General features: G+C 41.5%; 1 protein-coding gene across 2 annotated transcripts in view; it reads right to left on the bottom strand.

Moving 5' to 3' along the window:
• Positions 1 to 1,285: 1,285 nt before the first annotated feature.
• MLLT3 (MLLT3 super elongation complex subunit) overlaps positions 1,286 to 24,735 on the bottom strand; it is a 278,476-nt gene continuing 255,026 nt past the window's right edge. For both annotated transcript variants that reach the window (XM_032308670.1, XM_032308671.1), the window contains exons 6-11: positions 21,146 to 21,221; positions 19,175 to 19,304; positions 16,469 to 16,568; positions 10,830 to 10,901; positions 9,413 to 9,484; positions 1,286 to 2,787 (exon numbers count right to left, since the gene is read on the bottom strand). In XM_032308670.1, coding sequence (XP_032164561.1) covers positions 2,656 to 2,787; positions 9,413 to 9,484; positions 10,830 to 10,901; positions 16,469 to 16,568; positions 19,175 to 19,304; positions 21,146 to 21,221 — 582 coding nt within the window. In that variant the 3' untranslated portion in view covers positions 1,286 to 2,655. The remainder of the gene's footprint in view (positions 2,788 to 9,412; positions 9,485 to 10,829; positions 10,902 to 16,468; positions 16,569 to 19,174; positions 19,305 to 21,145; positions 21,222 to 24,735) is intronic.

Raw genomic sequence — 24,735 nt, 5'->3', positions numbered from 1 at the left:
GATTTCAATGGTGTTTATAAATGTGGCAGAACCGAGAGGGTTACTGGAAGAGAAGTGTAACTATTTGAAATCAATTGAAAGGGGATTTATTATTTCCACGTTTAAAGATTCGATAAGAGTAAGAATACAACTTGCAAAAAAATCAACAATGTGACCCTCACTCTCTTGAAATTTTGTGGAAAACTCATTCTGCTCTCTCCATGAGGATTAGAGGATGGGGAGTTTCCTTGAATTTTGTTACTGATTTACAAACTTCCATTCTGACGATATTCTGAAGACATCTGCTTTATTGCCTAAATTTTAGGTCTAGAGTTTACCACTGCAATAGCTTCCCTTCTTGTTGTCCATTTTTGTTTGGTTGCTTATGTTGCCTAGTTGCCTGGTAAGTGGTCAGAGGAAGGAGAAAAATCTTCACACTGTCAGATCATTTTACCACACAACTTAGTTACAAAAATAAAAATGGCCCAAACTACATATATACATTTCTAGATACACTACACAGATATTTTAGTTAAACCACATCCATTTCTGGCTTAATGAGCATATGTGGATTAGCAGTTAGAAATGTTTAAAGATTATTAAATTTTGCAAACAATTCATGTAAGCATCGCCCTCCCCGTTCATCCGCAAGTTAAAAATGAAACCAAACACAACTAAAACCACACCTAAAACCACACACTTCAGTCACCTAATATCCAAAATGACTCCAAAAGTTTCTCTGGAGTTAAACATTGAGCAGGGGACACACAACAAATGCTTCAAGGACTGTTCATGCCAGCCATCAAGAATCGTAACATTACCAAAAAAGTACACTTGTCCTTGGGGAGGACGCTTCACAAGTAATTTACAAGGAGCATGGCTGTATTATAATTTTTTTTTAAAGGAAAAAAATAGTGTCTTTGGATAGAAAGAAACAATGTAAAAAAAAAAAATCCCCTTTTTAAAATGCAGAAAATAACTTCATTATCAATCTGCATTTACATTACTGCCCAAAAGAATGGGTCTGGAAAGACCATTTTCTGTACAGACACTAGTTAATCTCTGTATGAAAAGACAGCATCTGGCACGGGAATAAACAAGGGAGAGCCTAGAGACTGGTCTATTCGCACACATTGAGGCTTTCTTAAGGCTGATCCAGTGAATGAACCTTTGGATCCAGAAGTATTTCTTCATTTTCCTTCTTTTCGGTTGAGTTCCTAGCAAAAACTTGGAAGATGAGCTGTTCTCACTTGGCATATCTCCACTTACGGAGAGGATGGAATAAAGACACCAAAAGAACTTTGGGTTTTTTTTTTTTCTTTTAAAAATAATTCGCTTTCTTTTGCATGCCACAGGACAGATTTCTAGTTTTAAAACAGGGTACATCAAGAACAAAAATAACCCCCCCCACCCAAACCATCTTTATTTTCACCAATATAAGAAATCCTTCTGGAAACATAAGCAAGTGACTAAACAGGCTCGAACCACTGAATCTACAAGTTAATACATGATCTGTTATGGCAGAATAACCAAGGATTTTCCCCCAAAGAAAGATTTTAATTTTCCAAATATAAAAGAGTCTACGAGGATCATACGTGAACAAAAATCTCTTATTCCAGGTTTTATGGTAAAGATGGACAACACACTGGCAGCTGAAGAAAGCTGAAACTCTTACTAATAAATAGATCCAAATTAATAATTTCTACAACATTTCTTTAGAAAACAGAACCAGAATTCTTTTTTTTTTTTTTTAAACGATGATCCTGTGGAATGCCTTTACTTCCGTCTTTCTCTAGTATTAGAAACAGTAAAACAGACACAAGGATGTTGATTGACAGCTCAACAATGCTGGATGCAGGACGTTTACAGGTACACTTGTTTAAAAGTCCTACAGGTTTATTGACTAAGGCTAGACAACAACTCATATGATCCTATTTGGTGCATTTCCTACCATGGTCCAAGATCATTATATGGATACAGCCAAGAGCTGGGCCCCAACTTTCAGGAGAAAGACCACAAAGAAGAAAATCAGGGTGGCAATTTGGTCCCCCCAGTTGATTATTTGTGTCCTGGAACTGGAAAAACAAAAGGTGGCAAATACAGACTGCAACGAGTAAAAGGACTTGGAAAAGTTGGCGGAGAGTGGCACGGTATACGAGTAAGGTCACTGGGCTTGGGATGGCAAGGGCGCTGCACTGAAAGAGCATCCGTGGGACCAAGTACTTATAATGTCTTGTGGTGTCATTCCCTCAACGACTTTAGAATATCTGTATGCGATAATAAATAGATCAGTTATGTAATAAGGCAGTGTGTTGAATATGCATTCGTCCTGTGGAATGAACCACCACAGAGAGAGAGACAAGGATACCATACACATTCTTGAAAGTTTTCTTGTGTTGTGTTTGATTTGTTTGTTTTCAAGGCTATCCAGGCTAACTCTTCCCGGGGATTTCCTTGGAGAGAAGAGTGGTCCGCTGAGGCTGGTTTGCTTAACCTCTCCTTTATCAAGAGATGATGACTGGCTTTAAAGAAAAATAAAGCTGAAGGTTGTTTGATTTTTATTTTTTTCCCTTTTGGTTGCATCATTCTGAGTGTTTTCATATAAACAAACAAAAAAAAAATCACAACCAAAAAAAAAACCAACAATAGTTTTTGATGCATCCAGTTGTTGTATCCTCAGGAAGTTCCAGATGTTTCCAGGTAACTCTGTAGTTTACGGACTGTGGTTTTGTCCAACGAGCAAAGGTCAAAATCAAATGTCGTGTTTGTGATATGAAAGTGTCCAGTTTCTTCTATAAGGTTCACGATCTAAGGAAGTAGAGAAGAGAAAGATTGGGCAATGAGCAATGGACATCACAAGGCAGAGAGAGAGGTGGATGGTATCAGATATGGAACCAAGAGACTAATATTCTCCTTTCTAGTAAGAGGATCCTATGCTACGGATGGCATGGAACCATCCTTTAGCCAATCTGGTAAGCCAAAGGACTATTAACCCTTTGAAATTCTTAATCAAAGAGATTTCCTGTTCTCCTCATTCACAGCCTTTAAACTGATTCCTCCTTTCAAGCCATCAATAGATTATTTTACTGTCAGGGTGGTTAGGGGGAGATACAATTTCAAAACCCTTTTAAAAAATACTCAATGGGTAGCGACTTTGCTTATTAAACATAAGGAAATTCCATCCTAGAGATAGCAGCATTCCTTATAAAATGAAGTACAAACACACACACACACACACACACACACACACACACGTAATAATGATCCTTTTTTCTTTCTGACTATGTTACTGAAAACTCAGAAAGCATAAAACCCACAAAGGGAAAAAGAGAAGCCATCTATAATCCCACCCCCTGAAGACCATGGGTAGTAACTGGAAGGGGCCGGAACTGTTTCACTGCTTGATTTGGGTGCTGGTTACAAAAGATGTGTTCACTGTTAAAATTCAGCTTGCCATACCTTTATTTTACCTCAATAAAATGAATAAAAACCTCTCTTTATTACTTACAATCATGTTCCGTTTATTCCCTTGGATATTTGGGGGTAACAAGTATTATCTATAATAAGAAAAACCCTTTCTCTCCTCATGTGGAATAGTCCTGCCCCATTTCTTACTGTATGGGCTCCAACTTTCAGACACAAAAGTGGTGGCAGAGGTACTGCTATGGTCTTGCCTTTTGAGAGGGTACTTCTTCAGGTTCAATGTTAAGAACGATGTCGGTCACTGGTCTGAATCCTCCATCATGTCATGTGTTGTTTTTATTCTAATTTTACTCATAATTTTATCAGAAATGGACGCTATGCTGAGGTAGCATGGACTCGAGGTATGTATGTTGTGGGTAAATTGGGATGGAGGGGGTAATTTTACCAAGCTTTGTGGGAGAGAGAAAAAAAAAAAGGATCAGGATGAAAGAAAAAAAATTTGCAGAGAGAAAATGGGCAAGCTCCATTCATTTGTTAGTTGTCTGTTATGCCCCTCTTATCACTTCTCATTCTCTTTAGTTCACCTTAAAAAAGAACAATTTTAATTATTTGGCCTATTATTCAGTGGAGTTTCAGATTACCCAATTTCAGGTGGAAAACAGCAGAAAGGAAACCTTTGAACCTCTATTAGTTTTCTTTAAAAAATGGTAAATTTGTGAACTATTCCCTATGGGTCAATGGCTCTCAACAGCAACTGTGCTCCCCATTCCTGACATACCTGACTTCCCCAGAAGAATAAAAGACATACTGAACCCCAACCCAAGTAACCATCCAGCTCCAGACTGAGCTATTATTACCTTATTCAATGTCTGGAACTCTTTTTTTTACAGATTAACTATGGGTTCATAATAAAACAAGTTACTCTCACTGTGAAATACTGACCGATATAGCAAAATGCCTACCTACTATCCTTTTATCCTTCCTCCCTCACCTTTTTTTGGTTTGTTTTCTTTTTACTAATAGAAGCTTGATTTTTTCAGGAAGTAGCCATAAGCCCAACTGAAATGCCTGCCTCCCCAGACCCACTCACAGCATTTGGCAGATACTGCTACCTACAATCTATTTGTCAGAAGTCACTGGGATTTCAGGACTGTTTTTGAAAAGGTTATAAACCCTGAGTATGTGTCTTCTGGCCTCTGTCCCCCCTTGCCATCTGGAATAAAGATGGAAGCCATCTTCCCCCTCAAGAGGATGAATGCAAGATGGGAGAGAGATGGCAGATCAGGAGCCTGCATCCTCGTGACCTCTTACTTTAAACCACTGCATCCAAGCTTCTAACTCTAGCTCATGAGTCAAGAGATGACCAGAAAGGGTGTGCTGCATTATGGTTAAAGTACTACATTCACATAAGAACTTATCAAGCAACAGCTCATTAACACTAAGAGATCTAAAATGGACACTCGTTTGTTTTATTAGTTACCAGTTACCGAGCTCTGGATAAGTAACCCCCACAAGAAAACTTTTCCCAAGGCTATCAAATAATTCAACTGATGCTAAAGACATACTAACAGCAGTTTCCAGAATAAATTATGTTTTTCTGGGATACCGTAAAGAAATACTATACGGTGAGTGAAAATGTGTCATTTTCAGGACAAAAAGAGCTAGGCTTTCAGTGTACCCAGTGAAGGCAAATAACAATGATCCCAGAGTGTGACCTCTCTCCCCAGTGAGCTGGCCGGGAGGGAAGTGCCCAGGTGTCCAGAACCGAGTCCCAAATTTCGTGTATCAGTTCTGACTCGGCTCACTATCTGAAAGGCACCGCATGGAACACAATAACCTGAGCCATTTCTTCTTGACCTACCAAATAGGTCTTTGTTTGTTTGTGGCTGGGGGTGGGTGCCACCTGTGGAGGAGGGAGGCCTGTCATCAGAGCACTGGAAACCTACTGGGCAGTCCCATGCACTTGAGACACCCTGTTTCCTAGAGGGCAGGTGGGTTTATTTGCTTTAAAATCAAGTGGCTTGATTGATTGATTGATAGAACAACTCCTGTTCTATTACATGGGGTTGTACAGAGGATCAAATAAGGTAATAGGATAAATAAAGCTTCTTTATAAACTGAATTGCTACACAGATCAGGGCAACATGATTATGATTACCATATAAATATAAACGTATCCTTAATGATCTGGGAGGTAAATGTACAGCACAAGACTACCAGACCCAGCGCGTCCTCCGCCTCCCCTCACTGACTGTTAGCCATTCCGTTAGCACTAAAACAAATGAAGCAGGGAAAATGCCAGGAGCTAAAACTCAGAAAAGGCCTACTTGAATTAAAAAAAAAAAAATAGTTATCATGAAAGTTGCAGGGGTAAGGGAAGAGAGCAGGGAGGGCAGGAGAGGAAGGAGAGGAGTAGTATCACAATGCATGGGAGCGGGTAAAGGATAGTCCCAGGTTCTCCCCTTGAAATGGTAACTCAGTCCTTTAAGAAGATAGTTTTCTGTGACTCACTATAGCTACTAATTACTTAACAATATGGAGAAAGCAGAGCAATAAAAATACCTTGTAGAGAAAGCCACTTGATTTTAAAGCAAATAAACCCACCTGCCCTCTGGGAAACAGGGTGTCTCAAGTGCATGGGACTGCCCAGTAGGTTTCCAGTGCTCTGATGACAGGCCTCCTCCCTCCTCCACAGGTGGCACCCACCCCCAGCCACAAACAAAGAAATGAAGGGGATCCAATCAAACTCACTAAATGAGCCCCACATTTTTGAAGAGCTTGTAAGAATACATCAAGGTAGATGCAGAGGCAGCCTTAAAGTAGCAGTTAACAGTAGTGGCAGCAGTCGGGGCATTCGGGATGGTTTGCCAAAGGGAACGACATTAACGACTCAAATTACTAGAGCATGTACCCATGTCCCCAATTAAGTAGAGACTTCATAAAAAAAATAAATGCGCATTCTGAGAGAACATCAGAAACAGCATTCATATGCCTTATTCCAATGACACAAGCCCTAAAGCCTAGAAACACCCCACGGGTCCCCTAAGGATGCCTCTCTGCCTGGCCACAGGAATGGCCTTGCACTGCTGATGGGGTGGGGCTTGGCTCCACCTTGCCGTGGTCAGCCCACGTCACCCTCCATGATGTGAGAAGGACTACTCTAACACCACCCCCGACCCGGCATTTTCCATCTCCCTGAAGACGATTTTAAAAGTAGAGAAGCAGCCAAACTATGGAAAGAACCTGTATGTCCATCAACAGATGAATGGATAAAGAAGATGTGGTATATATACACAATGGAATACTATGCAGCCATCAAAAGAAATGAATCTTGCCATTTGCGATGACATGGATGGAACTAGAGGGTATTATGCTTAGTGAAATAAGTCAATCGGAGAAAGACAATTATCATATGATCTTCCTGATATGTGGAATTTGAGAGACAACATGGGGGGTTTTGGGGGTAGGAAAGGAATAAATGAAACAAGATGGGATTGGGAGGGAGGCAACCCGTACGAGACTCTTAATCTCACGAAACAAACTGAGGGTTGCTGGGGCAGGGGGTGGTAGGGAGAGGGGGGTGGGGTTATGGACACTGGGGAGGGTATGTGCTGTGGTGAGTGCTGTGAAGTGTGTAAACCTGGCGATTCACAGACCTGTACCCTTGGGGCTAATAATACAGTATATGTTAATTAAAAAATTAAAAAAAAAATAAAAGTAGAGAAGCTGTTATCTAAGTTGTTAGCGTGTCTTCTAAGGAAGCCCCGGTTCTCCTCAGGGTTTTTGCTGCACCCTAAGAGGCCAAACTCAGACTCAGAGCTCAATCGCTGGGGGAGGTTAGAAGGGCTCCATCTTCCTTTCCAAACAATTGTGGAATGCATGGTTTGACGAAAAATCAAATTATTAGTCATCCTAGGTACTCCGATCTCGGGGTTTGACTGTATCCCCTATACTCTATTTTTACCTTAAGGGAAGGTGGCTTAAGAACACAGGCTCTCCTGATCCAGGACTTTCTGCTCATTAAGCTAGATGCTGGGTGCCAACACGACTCATCCCCAGAGTAAAACAAAAGCATTAAGCACTTTTTGTGAGCCAAATAAAATTGTCAGACCCGAGTTTTTGATGGGATGGGTTTAATACTATAAGATCTCAGATGTGATCCTGGCCTCCCCAGAAACTTCGTCGCAGGGGCTCAGGTCCACGTGGCGGAGAATACGTGGACTTTGCGGGATGCATTCCACGAGATGGGCAGCTCTTGAGGTGGAGAATAACATTAGTCCTCAACAGTGCTATGTTTTACAATAGGAATTAATTAAGCAGTAAACCGTGACAGGGCATGCATCATGGTATCATAATCACAAGCCTCAGCTGCATTACAAGGCAAAAGGCCAAAGACTGAGAGCTTTCAACCGGCCTGGGAATGCAATTAGGCCGAAACGCTGTGTGTCCTGGAGTGCCTTGATGCCAGGCTAAAAATTCAGAGCCATCACTCTCTCCCTCTAGGACACTAAAGTAATCCACTTGGCTAGTATTCTCGAGTAAGCCACCTTCCCTCACGATTCTTTCAAAGGTCAAATTAAAGGACAATGGGAAATCAGGAATACCAATGGCACCCCAAGGCAAGGCCCCACCGAAGGCCTGCTTCCTCCACGCATGCGCTGGGCTTGCTTTGTGAAGGTGTCCCAGCCCTGCCCAGACATCTGTCTCACTCTCCTGCGAGACTCACTGTTTGGGCCCGGCTTGTGCATTAAATAGCTTTATTGGACAATTACTCCACAGTGGTTCAGAGCTGGTGCTTAAAAAGGGATAGAAAGGGATGGGAATATCAGCTAATAGATTTACCATCACCGTTCAGTCAATTAACCCCACGTAATTGGTAAATGGCAGCCTGAACAACTTTCAGTTCTACAAAAGAACACTGAGGAAAGATACGAGCAGAGGACTAGAATAATGCTGAGGTAAACCACTCCAACCCTGCTCCCCTGCTCATACTCCCTTATAAACGGAAATGCAAGAAATGCAACTCCTCCCACTTAAGAATCATAGGTCTGTAATAGTTTCATTCAAATCTGAAACTCTAGAAGGGTTAAAAAAAAAACCCCACAAAACTTATCAGAAAAATCAGGGAACTTGGCAGGTTTGAGAGTGCATATTTATAGATTTCAGCAAAAAATGTACACAGAATATAAATGTGACCATCAGCCATTAAACATTAAAAAAAAAAAATAACCCACACACAGCTGGGGTAGATTAAGTACTACTTCAAGTCATTTGAAAGTAGTAATAAAACTAAATTCCAACAGTGAACTAATCTACAAACCCACCCTGGAATTTAGAATGCAACCTCCTCTTTGGGTGTTAAAGAAAAGGTATTTATCAGTAGCCACTGTTAATGCAGCAGACACGTGTACTATAACTACAGTAAAATTAAAAAGCACCCTTATCTTCGCAAAACATCGAATTGTACTAATAGAAGTTTCCCCACTCCACAAGCATTTCACAGTTGAGTTCATAATAATAGATGTATGTTGTACAAGATAAGAGAAATGAGGAAAATATTTCTTTCCCTTAAAAGAGCACTGGCAAAAGGTTACTCCATTGAATCACGAATGTTTACAACACTTGACTGAAATTCTTATCACTGTTTTCTCATGAAACTAGAAGCCTGGCCCCTGAGGCTTTGTGTTCCCATTCTGCCTCTCACTCAGCCCACAGGCCAGGGTGGGCCAGAGGAGAAACCCCTGCATTCTGGCCTCATCACCTCCACAAGTGCCCGGTTTCCCCCCACCTGCAACAGCAGCAGGGAGATCCTCTGTGCCAAGCTCCAGAGCTGACTTCCGGGTAGCCTCAGCAAGGAACATTCCCTGCTCCCTGAAATACTTCTGTAGGTGGCACCAGCCCAGTGCTAACAGCACTGGGCTGGTGTGACCTCCAGGGGCTAGGATGCCACCCCAGGATGCAGCAGGCCTCGCAGCATCTAGAAAGGCCTGTGCTAAAAAGCATTTCTCACCTGCTGCAGAATGTGTCTCTCCCTCAGCGTCATTAACCTTCTGTGAAGCTCGACCAGTTCGTCTAGGTAGGCCTGTAAGGGTAGTCACCAAAAGAACAAGCACTTTAGGAAGCAATCCCAAAATAACACAACAGAGAGACAGGAACAGACAAGCAGCTTCTGGAGGTTCCCCATTCTACCTCCCTTGCCTACGCTGTGTGGACTCGGTACCCAAGGCTCCCACAGACAGAGTCTCTCTGGACCAACTGTTATCCCTACAAAGCCAGCTTTTTTTATGAAGGGCAAATTCTTTTTTTTTTTTTTTTTTTTAAGATTTTTTTTTATTTATTTGACAGAGATCACAAGTAGGCAGAGAGGCAGGCAGAGAGAGTGAGAGGGAAGCAGGCTCCCTGCTGAGCAGAGAGCCCGATGCAGGACTCGATCCCAGGACCCTGAGATCATGACCTGAGCCGAAGGCAGCGGCTTAACCCACTGAGCCACCCAGGTGCCCCTGAAGGGCAAATTCAAGGGAGCAGACCCACCCTTTTCCAGTAACACCAGGGAGAGAGGGTACTCAATGGTAAATTCTGAGCTTAAACATATTAGCACAGGCTTTTTTTTTTTTTTTAATACTTCCATCTCAGAAGATTTAAAACTAAGAGAACAGTCTAAATTTGAACATGGAAGTATAAATGCACGTAACCAAGGACAAATTCTTTAAAAATAAATAAATAAATAAAGGAGGTTTCCCAGTCATACCTAACAACATCGCCAGTAAACACCAAGTGACAGAAGAGAGTATCTTATGAAAAACAGAGATGATTATCCAAATTAGCATCTGGTTTGTCAAAAGCTCCCCTGAAGGGGCCGAAGCACACCTCTCTTCCCATATGCTCAGATTCCGGAATCTTTTAAAGTAACTGCATGGGCTTTCCTAGCGCTGTTGGCCATGAAGGCAAAGGAAAGAAAGGTTTGTGAAGCTTTAGTCAGGCCTGCCTTGATCCTGCAAAGCATGTTATGACCCTGCCCACAACGGGAGACTAACCCCCGACATGTCTTGAAGTCATATCTTAAATGCACGATGAACACTTGGAAAGCACACTAAACGAGGATCAGGTGTCCCGCTCACTTATGGCTGCAATTCCTCAATCCTCTACCGTGGTGTTCTTACCTCCCAGTTCAATGCGCCCAAAACCCCTTGGCAATGCAGGGCATCATGGAAAACAGTAGCATGAGGACCCAGTATCACACTGAAGATATAAGCGAGATGTGGAAAACAAACAAACACCAAAGCACCAAGAAGAAGTGCCCATCATTTGGGGGTGTGGGACACTTCCAATGAAGACATGGAAGGGGAGCCGGCAAGGACTAGTCAAGGAATACACCAAGGGAAGCTGGTCAGTGCTACTGCACACCCAGGAACATCCTGGAAACCTACCTTGTCACATTCACCATTCTTTATTTGCTTATCTGATTTGCTTTGCTTTATTGGACTTTTCACTTCAAGAATCTAGGGATCGAAGAGAACACAGGTAAATTTGATTTAGGCACTTCGTAGCAAGCCCCCCACCCCGCAAACAAAGGCACAGAGGCATGAAATGTCACACAGTAATATCACTTTCCAAAGAGCACTTCTCCTCTCTACATTTTTTTCTTCTCTTCTAATCTCACTCTTTCTTGGAAAATAAAGGACTTCTATCTGAAATGCTGAGTCAGGGCAACAGACTTTAAAAAAAGGAAAAAAAGTTGATGATAAGGAAATTGATCTAAGCTTCCAAGGTTTTTTTGTGACAACACTTTCACACATATGCACAGCAGCTGAGTTATACTGGATTCTAGTCCCCTCTGGCAAGGATTTTTTTCGTACTCATTCTGCTGTTTCAGCATGACTACCGGTGCTCAGCATGCTGGGGATGATAAAACAAACACTCAAATGCCCTTTTTAGTACCTGACTTTCAGATTCTTAAAATTACTCCTACCCACTAAATGGATGCAGCTTTGGAAATGAAGATGGCCATCGGTTACATGGGTCGCTCCCAACGTGGGATCCTCCCACACAAGAAATAGAGAGGGCAGAACTATTTTCTGCAGTTCAAGAAACGATGTGTTTACTCATGATAAAATACCAAGTGTCTGCCCTTCCATCTGACCCGATTACAGTTTAGGGTATGAATGGCAGTCCTGCGTGCTGTTTAGAAGCTTCCATGGGGAGCTAGGGTTTTAATGAATTAGAAGGCGAAACAAATTATTATTTAATAAATACAGTTAGTTTATTAGAGTCCTCAACATTAAGGATTATAAGGGAAATATTTTTAAACAGGCCTTGTTTAAAACCGCTGAGATCCACTAAATTTATTGATGATTGTTTACAAATGTATATAAACATAAAAAGCAAAGTACTTTGTCTTTTTCATGATAACCTCATTAGCAAGTGAGTTATAATCGGAAGCTAATATTAAGGAGGAAAATACCAAATAAAGGATGTATTTAAGAAGTCTCATATCCCTACTGTTCTTTATCTATTCGCTGCTCTCTCTCTCTCTCTCTCTCACACACACACACACACACACACACACACACACAGTTCTGTTCAAAAGTCTACCATATTTCCTAACACAAAAAGGACTTTTCAAATGAGCCCACTTTTAGTATATAGTGGAAAGAGCCCTGATTAGGGTCAGAAACCTAAGTTCAGGTCCTGGTCCTATTACTTAACATTTTTGGACCTCAAAAAAGGTGAGATGAAATAAATAAGAGAAACACAATGAACGAGATTTGGCTGTAAATGTTCTACTACCAACAAACCCTTTACCTTTTGGGGATATAGGACCGTGACACTCTGGGAAAGACCAAATACTTCTAAAAGGGTATATTTTCCTTTGAATTTAGAATAATGCATGGGTAAGAAGTGAGCTTCAACAGAGTCTTTCCTGAGAATCGCCACTATTTTTTCATTTTTAACATCAAGATAACCAGATGACCAACCTGACCAGGCTCAGTCACTTAAAATACAATGCTTTGGGCAACACAAGGAAATTACTTAATCGCGGGGGCAAGGTAATCTTTTTTAATGTGCTGCACTGTAAGGAAACCCAACACTCCACTACATTCAGAATTTCCTTCTCTATTGTTGTTGGAAATGAGACCTCAAGGGGAAACTCTGAGCTTGGAGACCTAGGAGTAAGTAGGTCAGTAGATGGCACTCCTCGCCAATTCAGACACGCGGCTGGGCAACGCAGGGACAGCCGGCCAAGATTCCAGGCCAGAGAGAAAAACAGCGCCTGCGTGCTTGCCTTGTGCAGAAGAAAACTGAATTGTGTTGCCATCATAGCCCACTCTGCCTGCCCCCGCTTCACTGGACTCTGGGGGGTCAAAGTCACTAAGGGCTCTATATTTGTACGGCAACTCTGCTAACTAGGTTTAGAGAGTTCTACCACCTTCTCTCCAGAGCAGAAAATAGAACATTCGGGCACTTAAGTCCCACCCTACACATTCCGTAAGTGCTACAGCACAGAAGGCCAAACTACATTGAAATCCTCGTTTCTTTCTTCTGAAGCTGCAGTGGCAGGAACAAAAGCTCCGGGTGTCAGTGATCCGCCTCAAGTTACTGAGTGGCTGCCCAGAGAGGGCTCAGTTAATCTTCCTTCTTTGATCTCTCCCTGCTCCAAAATAAACAGCTTTGTCAAAACCTCATTCTGAGAGAGCTGAGCCATGCTGAAGACAATTGTTTTATTTATGATCATTTCTTATCTTTAAGGAAACGACTCCAGAATACAAAAGTACAGCACCTTTTCTTCCCCGGGCTTATTTCAAACCAGTTTAACTGGATCGACTCTTTAATTTCATCCAACATGCCTTGCAGGCTGAGAAGTAATTTATGATATTCTGAATATTAACTTGGGTCCAGTGGATCACTTCCTTCCCTCAAGGGCCCCTTCCTCCCCACCCCCTTCTCTATACTTTCAGCCAGAAAGGATCTGGAATTTTGATTTTGTTTGAAACTCGTGTACGGGAGGTTTGGAGTCTAATAATACACACACACCCCCTTTGATTAAAATGGCACTGTACTCACTAATATTCTCTTATTAAGCTTTACTGAAGGAAGACAGCCACCCAGCCTAAGATGCACCATTTACACACATGACAGTCCCCTAAAACAGATCTAAGATTAGCTGCACTTCAATCCTTAATCTGAGGATATAGCTTGAGAATCAAACTTCCAAGATTATTATTTTTTTCTGTATCCCTTTGTGAGGACTGACAACTCAATTATTCAGCAGATGGATTCTCTACTGATAGGTCTTTCATGTTAATGATCGTGAGTAGCTCCTAACAATGCTCAGGTTAATTACTTGCTTTGTTGACATGTGCCTCTCTGTCTGTTCACTTTTTTTCAATAGTTAAAAAATGTTTGACTCAATTAGCACTTTCTCTCTTCCCTAGTCCCTGGAAGATTTGAGAACCAGTAAGGGAAACTCGGCTTTGTCTCGTAATTTGCAGAAATTTGAGAGATCATTATCAACTTGCAGACAGAGAGCAACCAAGGAAACTCATACTCTTAGAAGCCTGTGAAACATGAAGTCTGTTTTCATTTATTTTATTTGATGTGAAATTTCAAATTATCACACATACATTCAAATAAAGATGGAAAACACATTCCAAGATGAAATTCAGAGGACTTTTCCATTTTTTAATTAATTCTTACTCTTCCACTTCACCAGCATGGAGAACTAAGACTAATTTTTAAGAAGTCCTAGAACATGGACGTAAAGGGACAGCAACACACCTGACCCAAAGCAGGTGACTGGAGGGGTTAAGAAATCAATACTCAACCAAGTTTTAAACCCTTCTGCTCCCTGTTCCAAGACAGCCCCAAGAAGGTAAGTGCTCTTGCGGTACTACACGTATTTCCTCGCCTAGACTAGCTAAAAGTGAAAGCATATGGACTTTCTTATTATGCTTATAGGTGCATGAAGGAAGTGACATATAACTGAGTATTCCTGACAGATTGATGATTCACATGTGTGAAGTTACATTTGTCGAATAAACATATGCCAAGGAACCAGTGGTATGCTATCTAATTGGAGAAAGTAATTTTTACCCTCACCAGATAGATGATACTATTCATTTTTTAGTCTCGTTTTGCTAGACAGGTTTAAAAAAAAAAAAAAAATCTGACAACCCAAAACCTCTCCATGAAACCAAGACTTGAGCCAAGTCAGCTGAAGGCTGCCCAACCAGGAAGTGGCGAGGGTGGTTTGAAAGGCAAGATGGGGGCTTCATAGAGCAGCATTTCTTTATCAAGCACAGTCTTCACCGGGAATGAAGCTGAAGGGGCTTGAGGAAGGGCTTACCTAACACCGCTAACTCCTGACAGTGCCCTGCTGCCGCCCATGGGGGACCCTGGTTCTAACACCGTCCCGCCCTCCACCGGAAGCGGAAATCAGGGTGCCCCGGGCTTAAATTAAATATGCAAATATATTCAAAGTCCAAATTCTATCCTTTCACCAGCTTATACTGAAGCACGGGTTTATAAAAGAAACTCAAGTTATCTAGTTAGCCAGCCCAGGGCTCTTTCCAACTGATCGGCGAGGATGGTTACTCTGTAGTAACCGTCATCTTCGTCTTCACCTGCCCAGGAAGTGCTTGAAGTGTGGCTGGCCGGACCAAGGGCATGGCTGGCACTGCAGCTGGGGGAACACCGGGACGCGGGGAGGTAGGGTAAGGAGTAAGAACGCACTAACTCCTTGGACAGCCAGTCCACAACAGACGATGCGACTGGCCTTGCACTCACATGCAGGCCACAAAGACACTGCAGCTGAATGAACACGGTGCAGTGGAGGACACTCATATTATTCCTATGCATAATGAAGGCTTTAAGTTGTGGATAAACTTCATAAATGAGGTATTTTAAATTTTAGGAGATCTTATGCTTTATGCAAAATTTAAAAAGAGAAAATCTTCAGCTATAAAAATCACATTTCTCAGTAAAGCAAAGATCACAAATTCAAGGACAAAGCTGTTTAAAATTGTAGGACATCTGTGAAAGAGAATAATTTAGAAAAGTGCAGTTCTTTCATTCTCGAGTTCATAATATTCATGGGTAACTTGGATTAAGCAATTATTTTAGAGGTCACAGGGAATCTGCCTAAACAAAGAGATAAGAATAGCTTACGTAAATGAGTGTATCAACTCAAGGCACTATGAGGCTTTTACAATATTCATGATACTTGAAATTAGTTTATTTTAGTATTTAAAATATCCCATTCTTAATCATTTGTTTAACAAAAGCTCTTCATCATTGCTTTCGAAGTTCTGCCTAGACCTTATCTAAATAACTATATTCTGAATTGACTATTAAATTAGTAAGGCCTCCTCTTTGCTTGACTTATAACAATGATAATGACCATTATTTATTCTGCATTTTATTAACTGTTCCTTACAAGTCCAAATGATGACACTCTTTTCCTGGATGAGCCCACAGAGGCAATGCACCTACAATAACAAACATCTACTCCCATCAGCTGAGTGCCAAGTAGGCCTGAGCATGGCCCCATGCTCTTTACAAATACAGTATCCAACATTGTTCCAAGAATTGACAGGTATTAATATCCCCATTTATGGATGAGGAAACTGAGAATCAAAAGTTCAGAGTTAATTTCCCACCAGTACACTACTGTCAATTAGTAAAACAAAGAACCAGGTTTTATCCTAGCTCCAAAGATTATATTCTTTCTAATTCATTACATTAGTCCACTTAACTGCTGAGAAAAAAAACCAAAACCACACCGAAACAAAAAAAAACCCACACAGCAATCCGGAGCATATGAGCAGCACCTTCTGTCACCATCCCTTCCTGCACCGATGTAATTAACCCATCTAATGGGATATACTTCTCATGAAAATAGAAATTCTTTCAGCTCAACTATGTGCTTTTCCAAAGGTGGTAGACTCCTATCGATTTTCTAGTGAGAGAAACATTGTTTAAAATTAAGGGATAAAAAGCTTTGTCTGCTTTGTAAAAATGATCACACCTAGTTGGGCGAGTCCTGAAGAGTGCAAACCCAGCAATTTACCTGGTTGTTGTTGGTTTTTAATAAAGGTGGCGGGGGTTCGTGATGGAGGGGCGAAGAAGCTGAGCTGCTTTCACTGTCGCTGCCGTCACTTAAGCTAACTCTGAAAAGACACAGAAGTCACACGCATCAGTACAGGTAGTTCTTGAAACATCTACGGACGTAGGCGCAGAGAGCAAAGAATCCAAACACTAAGCACCAGAAACTTGCTTCGACTCCCACAACCGCTAACCCACACTGGCACTGACTTTGTATGGAACCGTGCTAAGTGTTTTAGCGGCTGTTTCTCACTGAATGACCCTTATTTCAACAGATGAGCAAAGAGACTTAGACTAGGTCACTAGCCTCCGGTGAAGAGGCAAAAGGGGTGGTTCTGGGATTCAAACCCAGGCAACGGGACCCAAGGTTGGTGCTCAGCCCCTATATTGTACTGGCCCTATTTATTCTTGTTATCTCCCTGCTCGAACTCCACCCCACTACTATCACCCAGTGTGCTACCCAAGCTGGCAGGTCAGCAAAATTAGATTGTTTGTAGGTTACTGCCTTTTAGTTTCTTTTCCCCCCTGCTTCTTTGCTACAGGTGAACCCAGGCTGTGGGAGTGGAAGCAACTGCTGAGAATAGGGGCAACAGGCCTGTATGACTGAGAGCTCGGGGTGACACTGAGGACAGGCTGTGTGAACCCCACCAAGTATTTCTACTCCATAATGATGCAAGGCTGTCCCCAGTTTTGACCACTGCTACAATTCACCAGAAATATACTGCAGCAACATGAAGAGACAATGTGTTTGGGGTAACCGCTTTTGAGAGAGAGAGTATCTTTCAACAACCAAAGACAATACAAAAACATCACCCCTCCCCTATTTGTCTCTTTTCAAAACAAAATGGAATTTTCTTTTTACCCAGGGTAGGAGCTATTTCTTTATTCTACTCTACTGAATGTATACCCTCCTTCTGAAACGTCCTTCAGTGTTTGCTCTCTCTTTGGCTATACAGACACCTAATATAATATTCTTTTCAGAAACAGAAAATGCTTTAGAAATCAGGAGAGTTTTTCTTTCACTCTGAATAGGCAATCACATTCCAGCTCTATAATATATTCAGATAGACAAGATACAAGATAGGAAATGAAAAGGATACGCCGGGACATCCTTTTAGCAAAAACGGATGGAACTTGTTTTTCTTAACTAAATTACATTAATGAAGTGTTCCGTTGAAGCGCTGCTTTAAAATGCTTCTTGACTGAAGTGGAAGGCTGAGTATTTAAACTGATTAAACAGTTGAGACTTCGCAAGTGCAAGGAAGACCAAATGTTACACTGGCGCTGCCGTACTAACAGCCCATGTCAGGCGGGGGGAGAAGCAGGCAATCTGCAACAACGGAGATCCCATCAGACAGTTCACAAGCCTGTGTGATTTGACCCACCCCGACTCAGGGCACAGGGCAGCGAGTGGGTGGGCCATAGCCCATCACAGCATATCTAGATTTTCTAAATAAGAGAGTAACTGGAAATTGCCTAAATAGGTCATGCGTTTCTCATCAGGTAAATCTGAGAGCTGCCAGCAGTCAGGTGGGTATCAATATGCTCACTGCCATGTTCCAGTCCATTTTTAGATCTTCCTGTCCTACGAGCTGGTTTCTGTCTTGTCAGATTAAAGAGTTCTAAAGGGAAATGTTATAACACCAAGGCTCTAAGGCTCCTTGTTTTCTCCTGTTGAAAAAAAAAAAAATACATATAGATAGATAGAGAGTGAGGGAGCTGGGTGAGTTTGGGAGACAAGGTGGAGAAAGAGAAGGTGGGTGTTAAACACTGATTATGGCCGCAGGGAAGCTATGCCAAAAGATCTGATAGGGCGCATATACTCACTCCGGGAGCCCTTCTCCCGGGATCCCAAGGAATTACCAATTAGGAAACACATGATCTGTCCAGCTGGGATTAAGAAGGTATTCTTTTGATGAATTCTAGGGCCTTCTACACAGTAATGGATAACGGGAAAAGATTTAATGCGATGTATTACAAATGTAATTGGATTTTAAGTTCAAGTAGATTCATATTTTTTCTACTCAAACACATTCAAGTAAGCATGCCTATTTGTTTTCCTCATGATAAAGAAATAAAACCCTCAAGGCAATTTCAAGTTGACTATTAATTATAAGTGACATGAATTACCATCTTATAATGTGGAATTATGCCTCACAGCATTAAAGCTACTTAAGGAACCTAATTGTCAGTACACTTAAAAGGAATTTATTTGCTGGAAAACACACACAGGTGATCCTAGTTTTAATTAGGTCACACACCTAATTCACTGACGCTAATTATGTCTTTCTAACTACAAACAGCAAACATGTTGCCTCAAACTCTGAGGCTATAGCAGTGGCTCTCCAGAAACTCTTCAAATGAAAATGGAGTTGATTTCAACAGTCAGTCCTGCCACCTTGGAACAGACTTTAAAGAACAAGGACTCCTGATAGGATGTTCTCCCTATAGAATTTGTAGAGAAAAAGCCTCTGCTTTCTGAGAAAAGGGATACACAGTTCCCTGTAGAAAGGATGACGATAAGCATGCCTAGGTGACCCAATTTAAATGAATGTGACCATTTTCTACCACTGTTTTGGGTATTGCACACCTTCACCATGGTTATGCTGGTAAGTCTGGGGAAAAGGCATGATTGCATTGCAGAGAGACGCGTTCGTGCCAAGACACTCACCTGCGGCTTCGGCTGCCTCCTCTATTTACAGGTCTCTCCATTTCGGAGTCATTGTCATTATCCTCTGCCTCATCTGATTCCTCCTCATTGTCATCAGAATGCAGATCTTTCATTATAGACCTCAAAGGACCTGAGGAATGACAGCGTGCCACAATTAAACACACTACTTCATACACCCTTAGCCATACTGGACATAGGGGACTGCTCGCCAGCACTGAACGTTGGCCCCCTTCCCCCAAACCCCCCCCCCCAAAATGGCTATATATATTTATACAATTGACAAAACAAATTTGGTAGTTTCTGGAATGTAACACATAACCAAAACACTACTGTTTTCACAACAGATGCCCTAGGATATTCACTGGAAAATCTCTATGTCCTAGGAATGTTTTTCTATGTATTTTTTCTTCCCTAAGAAAAATTACACCTAAAGAGGAACAGAAAGATCTATTAGTAAATTGAATGTTTTGTTAGGTTAATCCATGTATTGAAAAGTTGAGGCTAATAAATCACCGTGGTTGTAACTTGTTCTTGGCAATGCAGCCTTTGTGTGGTAGTTTTTGATCTATTAAGGTTTAGCTGTTCCTTTTATTTCAAGGTCAATTTCAGGTCAAGCAAGCATTTCAGTCAAGTTCAGATTATAAAGTATTTCAATTCCATGGTGTAATGTCCTATCTCTGATCTTCATATTGATCTTGGACACAAGGTCTTGTTCAAGCAACAATTTTATGCAGCCAATTTTTATTTTACCTTTTAAGAAATTCCTGGCAAAATACCAGCATATATTTACATAAATAAAACCATGCAATAAGTCAGGTGCCCAGAAAGTTCAAGAGAGTATCCAGTATTAGATGCGAGAGAAAAAAAAAAACTAAGTCATAACTAGTTTTTGTTCTAGAACAGGACATAACTGGGGGGAAAAAAATAAAAAAAAACAAAATTCAGTGTGGCTTATTTTCACTTGACTGCTCTAAATGTGATGAAAACAAGATCACTCTTTTATGTTAAAGAAGAGATTGCGGAGGCAATCAAGAGAGTGAGAGGCACTTTTATTCTGGATTAGGCAATTCCTAAAGTCTAATCTAGGACATGAATATCTGAGTTATCCATCAACTCTAAAATAAGTATTGATTCTCTGCAGTTTCCCACTCTGCAAAACCCAAATTTCTCTGCTTTTGTAGTGGGCTTGTATATTTGGAAATGAATGTAAGAAGAAATCTGAGTAGTCCAAACCATCAGTGTCTTTTATTTTTTCCTGGAAGTTTAGCCATAGCTCAAATACACGCAACAATTTAATCCTTGTCAAAACTTACACGAGGCCATCAGAAACTGAGTGCGGCCATTGAAAGAGCTAATGTGTAACACGATGCTCAAAACCAAATTACTCCTTCATATGATCTCACTTTTCATGTTGGGAAAAAAAAAAAGGAGCCCTTATTTGAAGATTTCCACACACCAAAAAAATATAAAATATATATTTAACATTCTGGCTTAAATTTGTTAGATTTCTTTACATTTAAATTTAAGTTCAAGTAGAGGGAAAATAAATTTTAAAGACAGCAAACTAACACTTGCCAAAGAAAACGGGTCTATTAATCTGTAGAATAAATAAATAAATAAAATGAAAGACATCCAGAAGGGAGAGTAAAAACCTATTTCTCTATGTCAGAGCCTCTCAACTCCAGCTTTTGCTATTGTATTTCCTTTGGGAGCTCCCTGGAATGGGCTGTGTCTATAATCCTTTTGTAAAATGGGACCCTGATGGCAGGGACTGGCAAAAGGGGAATTTCTAGAGGTTGGCCTCATACATCAGAACAATACTCAAGTGCATTCCTAGGGGAAATAAATACAACTGCATAAAAGCCAAGTTATCATTCAAATAATAAAACAGTAGAAAACAGACCATAAATCAACTCATTAAGATGTTTTATGAGAAAAAGGTCTCATCGTTTGCCTGGGAGATACGGATACCTTGTTGCCTGGTCTGGGATGGCGTGAAGCTGGAGCTGGAGCTGGAGCTGGAGCTGGCAGGGCTGGGCTGTTCAGACTTTAAAGAAGAAGAGAAAGCCATCATCAATAAATTGACGGGACACAACACATCTAACATTAAAAAAACAACATTACTACTCAGAAACAGTTTCCTCTGCAAAAACAGTCCCACTCTGTGCAAGAAAAATGAACACACATTGCATTATGCCAAAAACAGCGGCCCAGGAGGACTATGGTATCCTTTTTGTTTTGTCCACCATGTTTTTACTAGATGCAGAAACAAGGATGATGAGACAAACACCTGGGTGTTACAGGACAGAAGAACCCGGCTTTGATTTCACTCCTGTGTTTACTGCTATCCAAATCTCTTTTAAAAGATTACCTTGATTACCCTTTCTGCAATGTTTGATTGACTCAACCAGCTAAAACATAGTGGTAATGAGGCCAAGGTCATTAGTTCAATCACATTATGAGCCAGTTAATTTCACTCTGGTCCAAGGCCATGACCCAACCCTAACCCCATTCATCCACAGTTCACAAATAGAGGTAATGTTCACAACGAGATCTGGCCAAGTCACACACATGAGTCAGTGGGAAATGTTGCCACTACTTTAAACACATACATACACACACACACACACACACACACACACCACTCTCTATTCCACAGCCTACGGATGCAGGGAAAGAACATCATACATGTGCCCTACTCTCTCATCATGAATCCTCCTCATCCTCTAATACCCAGAACAAGTTCCACATCCTCCCTGACCTGCCCAACTCACAGCTGTCTTCCTTCTCCAAACCCACTGAAAATGTGGATCTCATCGGTTTGTTTATCTGATACGCTGTGGTGTTATGCTGCCTCTGATGTTTGTCCTTCCTCTCCAGTAGACTGCAGGGACTTGAAAAGGCAGGGGTGTGGGGCTCTCTCCTGAACTTATTATCCTCTCATACTTAGCAAATGCATGCATACAGCAAGCACTCTGTATCTGGGACTGAAGGCAGAGCATGAGGTCCTCTGCTCTATCATCTGCCAGGTTTTATGAGGCTTCACAGTAGATAAAGGTGGGAAGAACAAATACATGGAAAGAACTGTGCAAAGAAATTGATCATACGATCAACACACTTGAATTTTATGTATTTAGGCCAAATTTAAAATAATAACTTAATGTTGGACTGCTTCTATCCCATTTCTAATGTGCTCACAGTCTCAACTTGTTATCGGAGACATAGATGAGGTCTTTTCATGCCCAAGATCAATCTCTCTCCTTCCGACTGGGTTCTCGTGGGGACTAAGTTACGGGGCCATGTGGAAGATAAACTAAGAGCACCATGGGCACCATCAGAGGCCACTAAATGAGGAGGAGAATATCAGTTCAGCTTATAATGAGGTTTTCTCACCACAGATTCCTTTTCATCTCCATTCCCAGCACTGAATCCCAACCCCCTTCTCTGCAGGCAACACCAAGATCCAGACTCGGACACAAGGAAGCACTTTCAGGCATTCCTACTGCACACTTCACATCCTCAGGCTGGATGGGAAAACAGGTGTCAGCAATCTACCACTCATTCCGCAGGAAAAGAGCCAGACAGGATCTCTAATGAGCAGCAGACGGCCACCAGCCCTTCACCACTGAGAGATTTACTTGAGATTTGCAGTACAATGTCCGACACGTTGCGGTCCATGGCCCACAAAGAAGAGCCGATGTACAAGCACAAACGCCAGTGTGAGGGACCCTTCATTTCTGTTGAGTGGTTCTTCCACTGTTGAACCACAAAGGGGAGCTACACTGTGCAAGGGCACTCAGTGAGCAGTTCTGTGCAATGCCCAGCTGCAAAACATTTCTCCCTGCAGCCGTGGAGTACTCCTTTTCCTCTCCAAGTTGCTCTTTTCAGCCATGAAAAGTGTCTGCAAACGGTATTATTTTGATAGCTCTGGAAACCATTTGGGAGCCAAAAGAGAGGTTTCCTTACAGTGAGTGGAGGGAGAGAGCTCTAATTCCCCCTCCTGCTGGACCAGTCATGTTGCACCGGACTTAAAGGGGCCGTTCCGCCAGAGCTATTTGCTGAGAGTGACATTAATTAGGAAAGCAAGAGGGGATGGTGGCCATCTCCCCAACCACCCCACGCTAAACTTGATCCATCTGTCTCGAGCATCATGCCAATGCCAGAACCAAACCTGCAGGCAGCCTTCTTTTAGCTTCTTAACCACAAACAAGGTTAATAAATCCAGTTACCAACCATCAGAAAATTGACGAAGAGTAAAGAACATAATACAACAGGAGACAGAGGCTTTCATTCAATGTTTATCACAACCACCATGCCTGATTCACAAAGCATCTGCGGTTCATGATAGAAGACACATTAATTCACTGACAATATTAAAATAGAAACGTTAAAGCAATCGAGGTGAATGGAGAAGGATAAAATGTTGAATGATGGACAGCAAATCCTATGTCCTGGAATGTTTTGTAACCAGGACAAGGACTTACAGTTTGGGAGCCAAGGAGACAAGGAGTCTCACACTTCCATGGGCATTAGAATTACCTGGAGGACTTGTTAAGACACAGACAGCTGGGTCCACTCCAGAGTTCCTGAATCAATAATTCTGGGATTGGGATGAGAACTTGGATTCCATAAAGATTTTCCGAGCGATGCTGCTGCTGCTGTTCTGAGGACCAACCAGACTTTTAAGACCCAGTGATCAAGGTTCTGGAGAGCTACGGCCATGGATACTGACCAGAATCAGTTGGGGGATTCTCTACATGAGGAAATTCTGATTAAATGGGTTTGGTGTGGGGGTCCAGGTATATTTATATTATAAAAGTTCAAACAAATGATATTAATGAAAATTCCAAGTAGAACACCACTGATACTATGTTAGTCATTTTGTTCCTCTAAATGCAGAAGCATGTTTGGGATAGAATCATAAATTTAAGAAAGCGTCTGAGGGAAAAGAAAAAAAAGCATCACAAGAAAAATGAGAAACTTACTGATGTAAGTAGTATCCCTTTATACTCATCAAAGTGTTTTGCAAGAAAACACTCAGAAAGAATGCAGTTACCTCTCAATAAAAACATCTAAGAAGCATGTACAAAATCATGTCATAGTGGATGGACCTTCAACTCACCCAGCCAGACCATGAACTCAACTACATGTTAACTGTTTGAAAGCCATTCTGCTACTAGATGAGGCCGACATGGTCTTATATTTTATCAAATCCAGCCAAATGGAGCTGTTCTTCACTTTAAATATGATTTTATTTTAAAATAAAATACAGACCTACTCTCCAAAAATGCAAATCCAGGATGATTTTATGAACTAGGAAAGGTGCATTTTATATATATACACACACACACACACACCATAAAACAGGGCTAGATTAAGGTCTTTTTTTTTTTTTAAGATTTTTAAGATTTATTTATTTGACAGACAGAGATCACAAGTAGGCAGAGAGGCAGGCAGAGAGAGAGAGGAAGCAGGCTCCCTGCTGAGCAGAGAGCCCAATGCGGGACTCGATCCCAGGACCCTGAGATCATGACCTGAGCCGAAGGCAGAGGCTTAACCCA

Source organism: Mustela erminea, chromosome 12 (assembly GCF_009829155.1).
Source record: "Mustela erminea isolate mMusErm1 chromosome 12, mMusErm1.Pri, whole genome shotgun sequence".
In the NCBI taxonomy this organism is placed as follows: Eukaryota; Metazoa; Chordata; class Mammalia; order Carnivora; family Mustelidae; genus Mustela; species Mustela erminea.
This window is presented reverse-complemented; position numbering and strand designations above follow the sequence as displayed.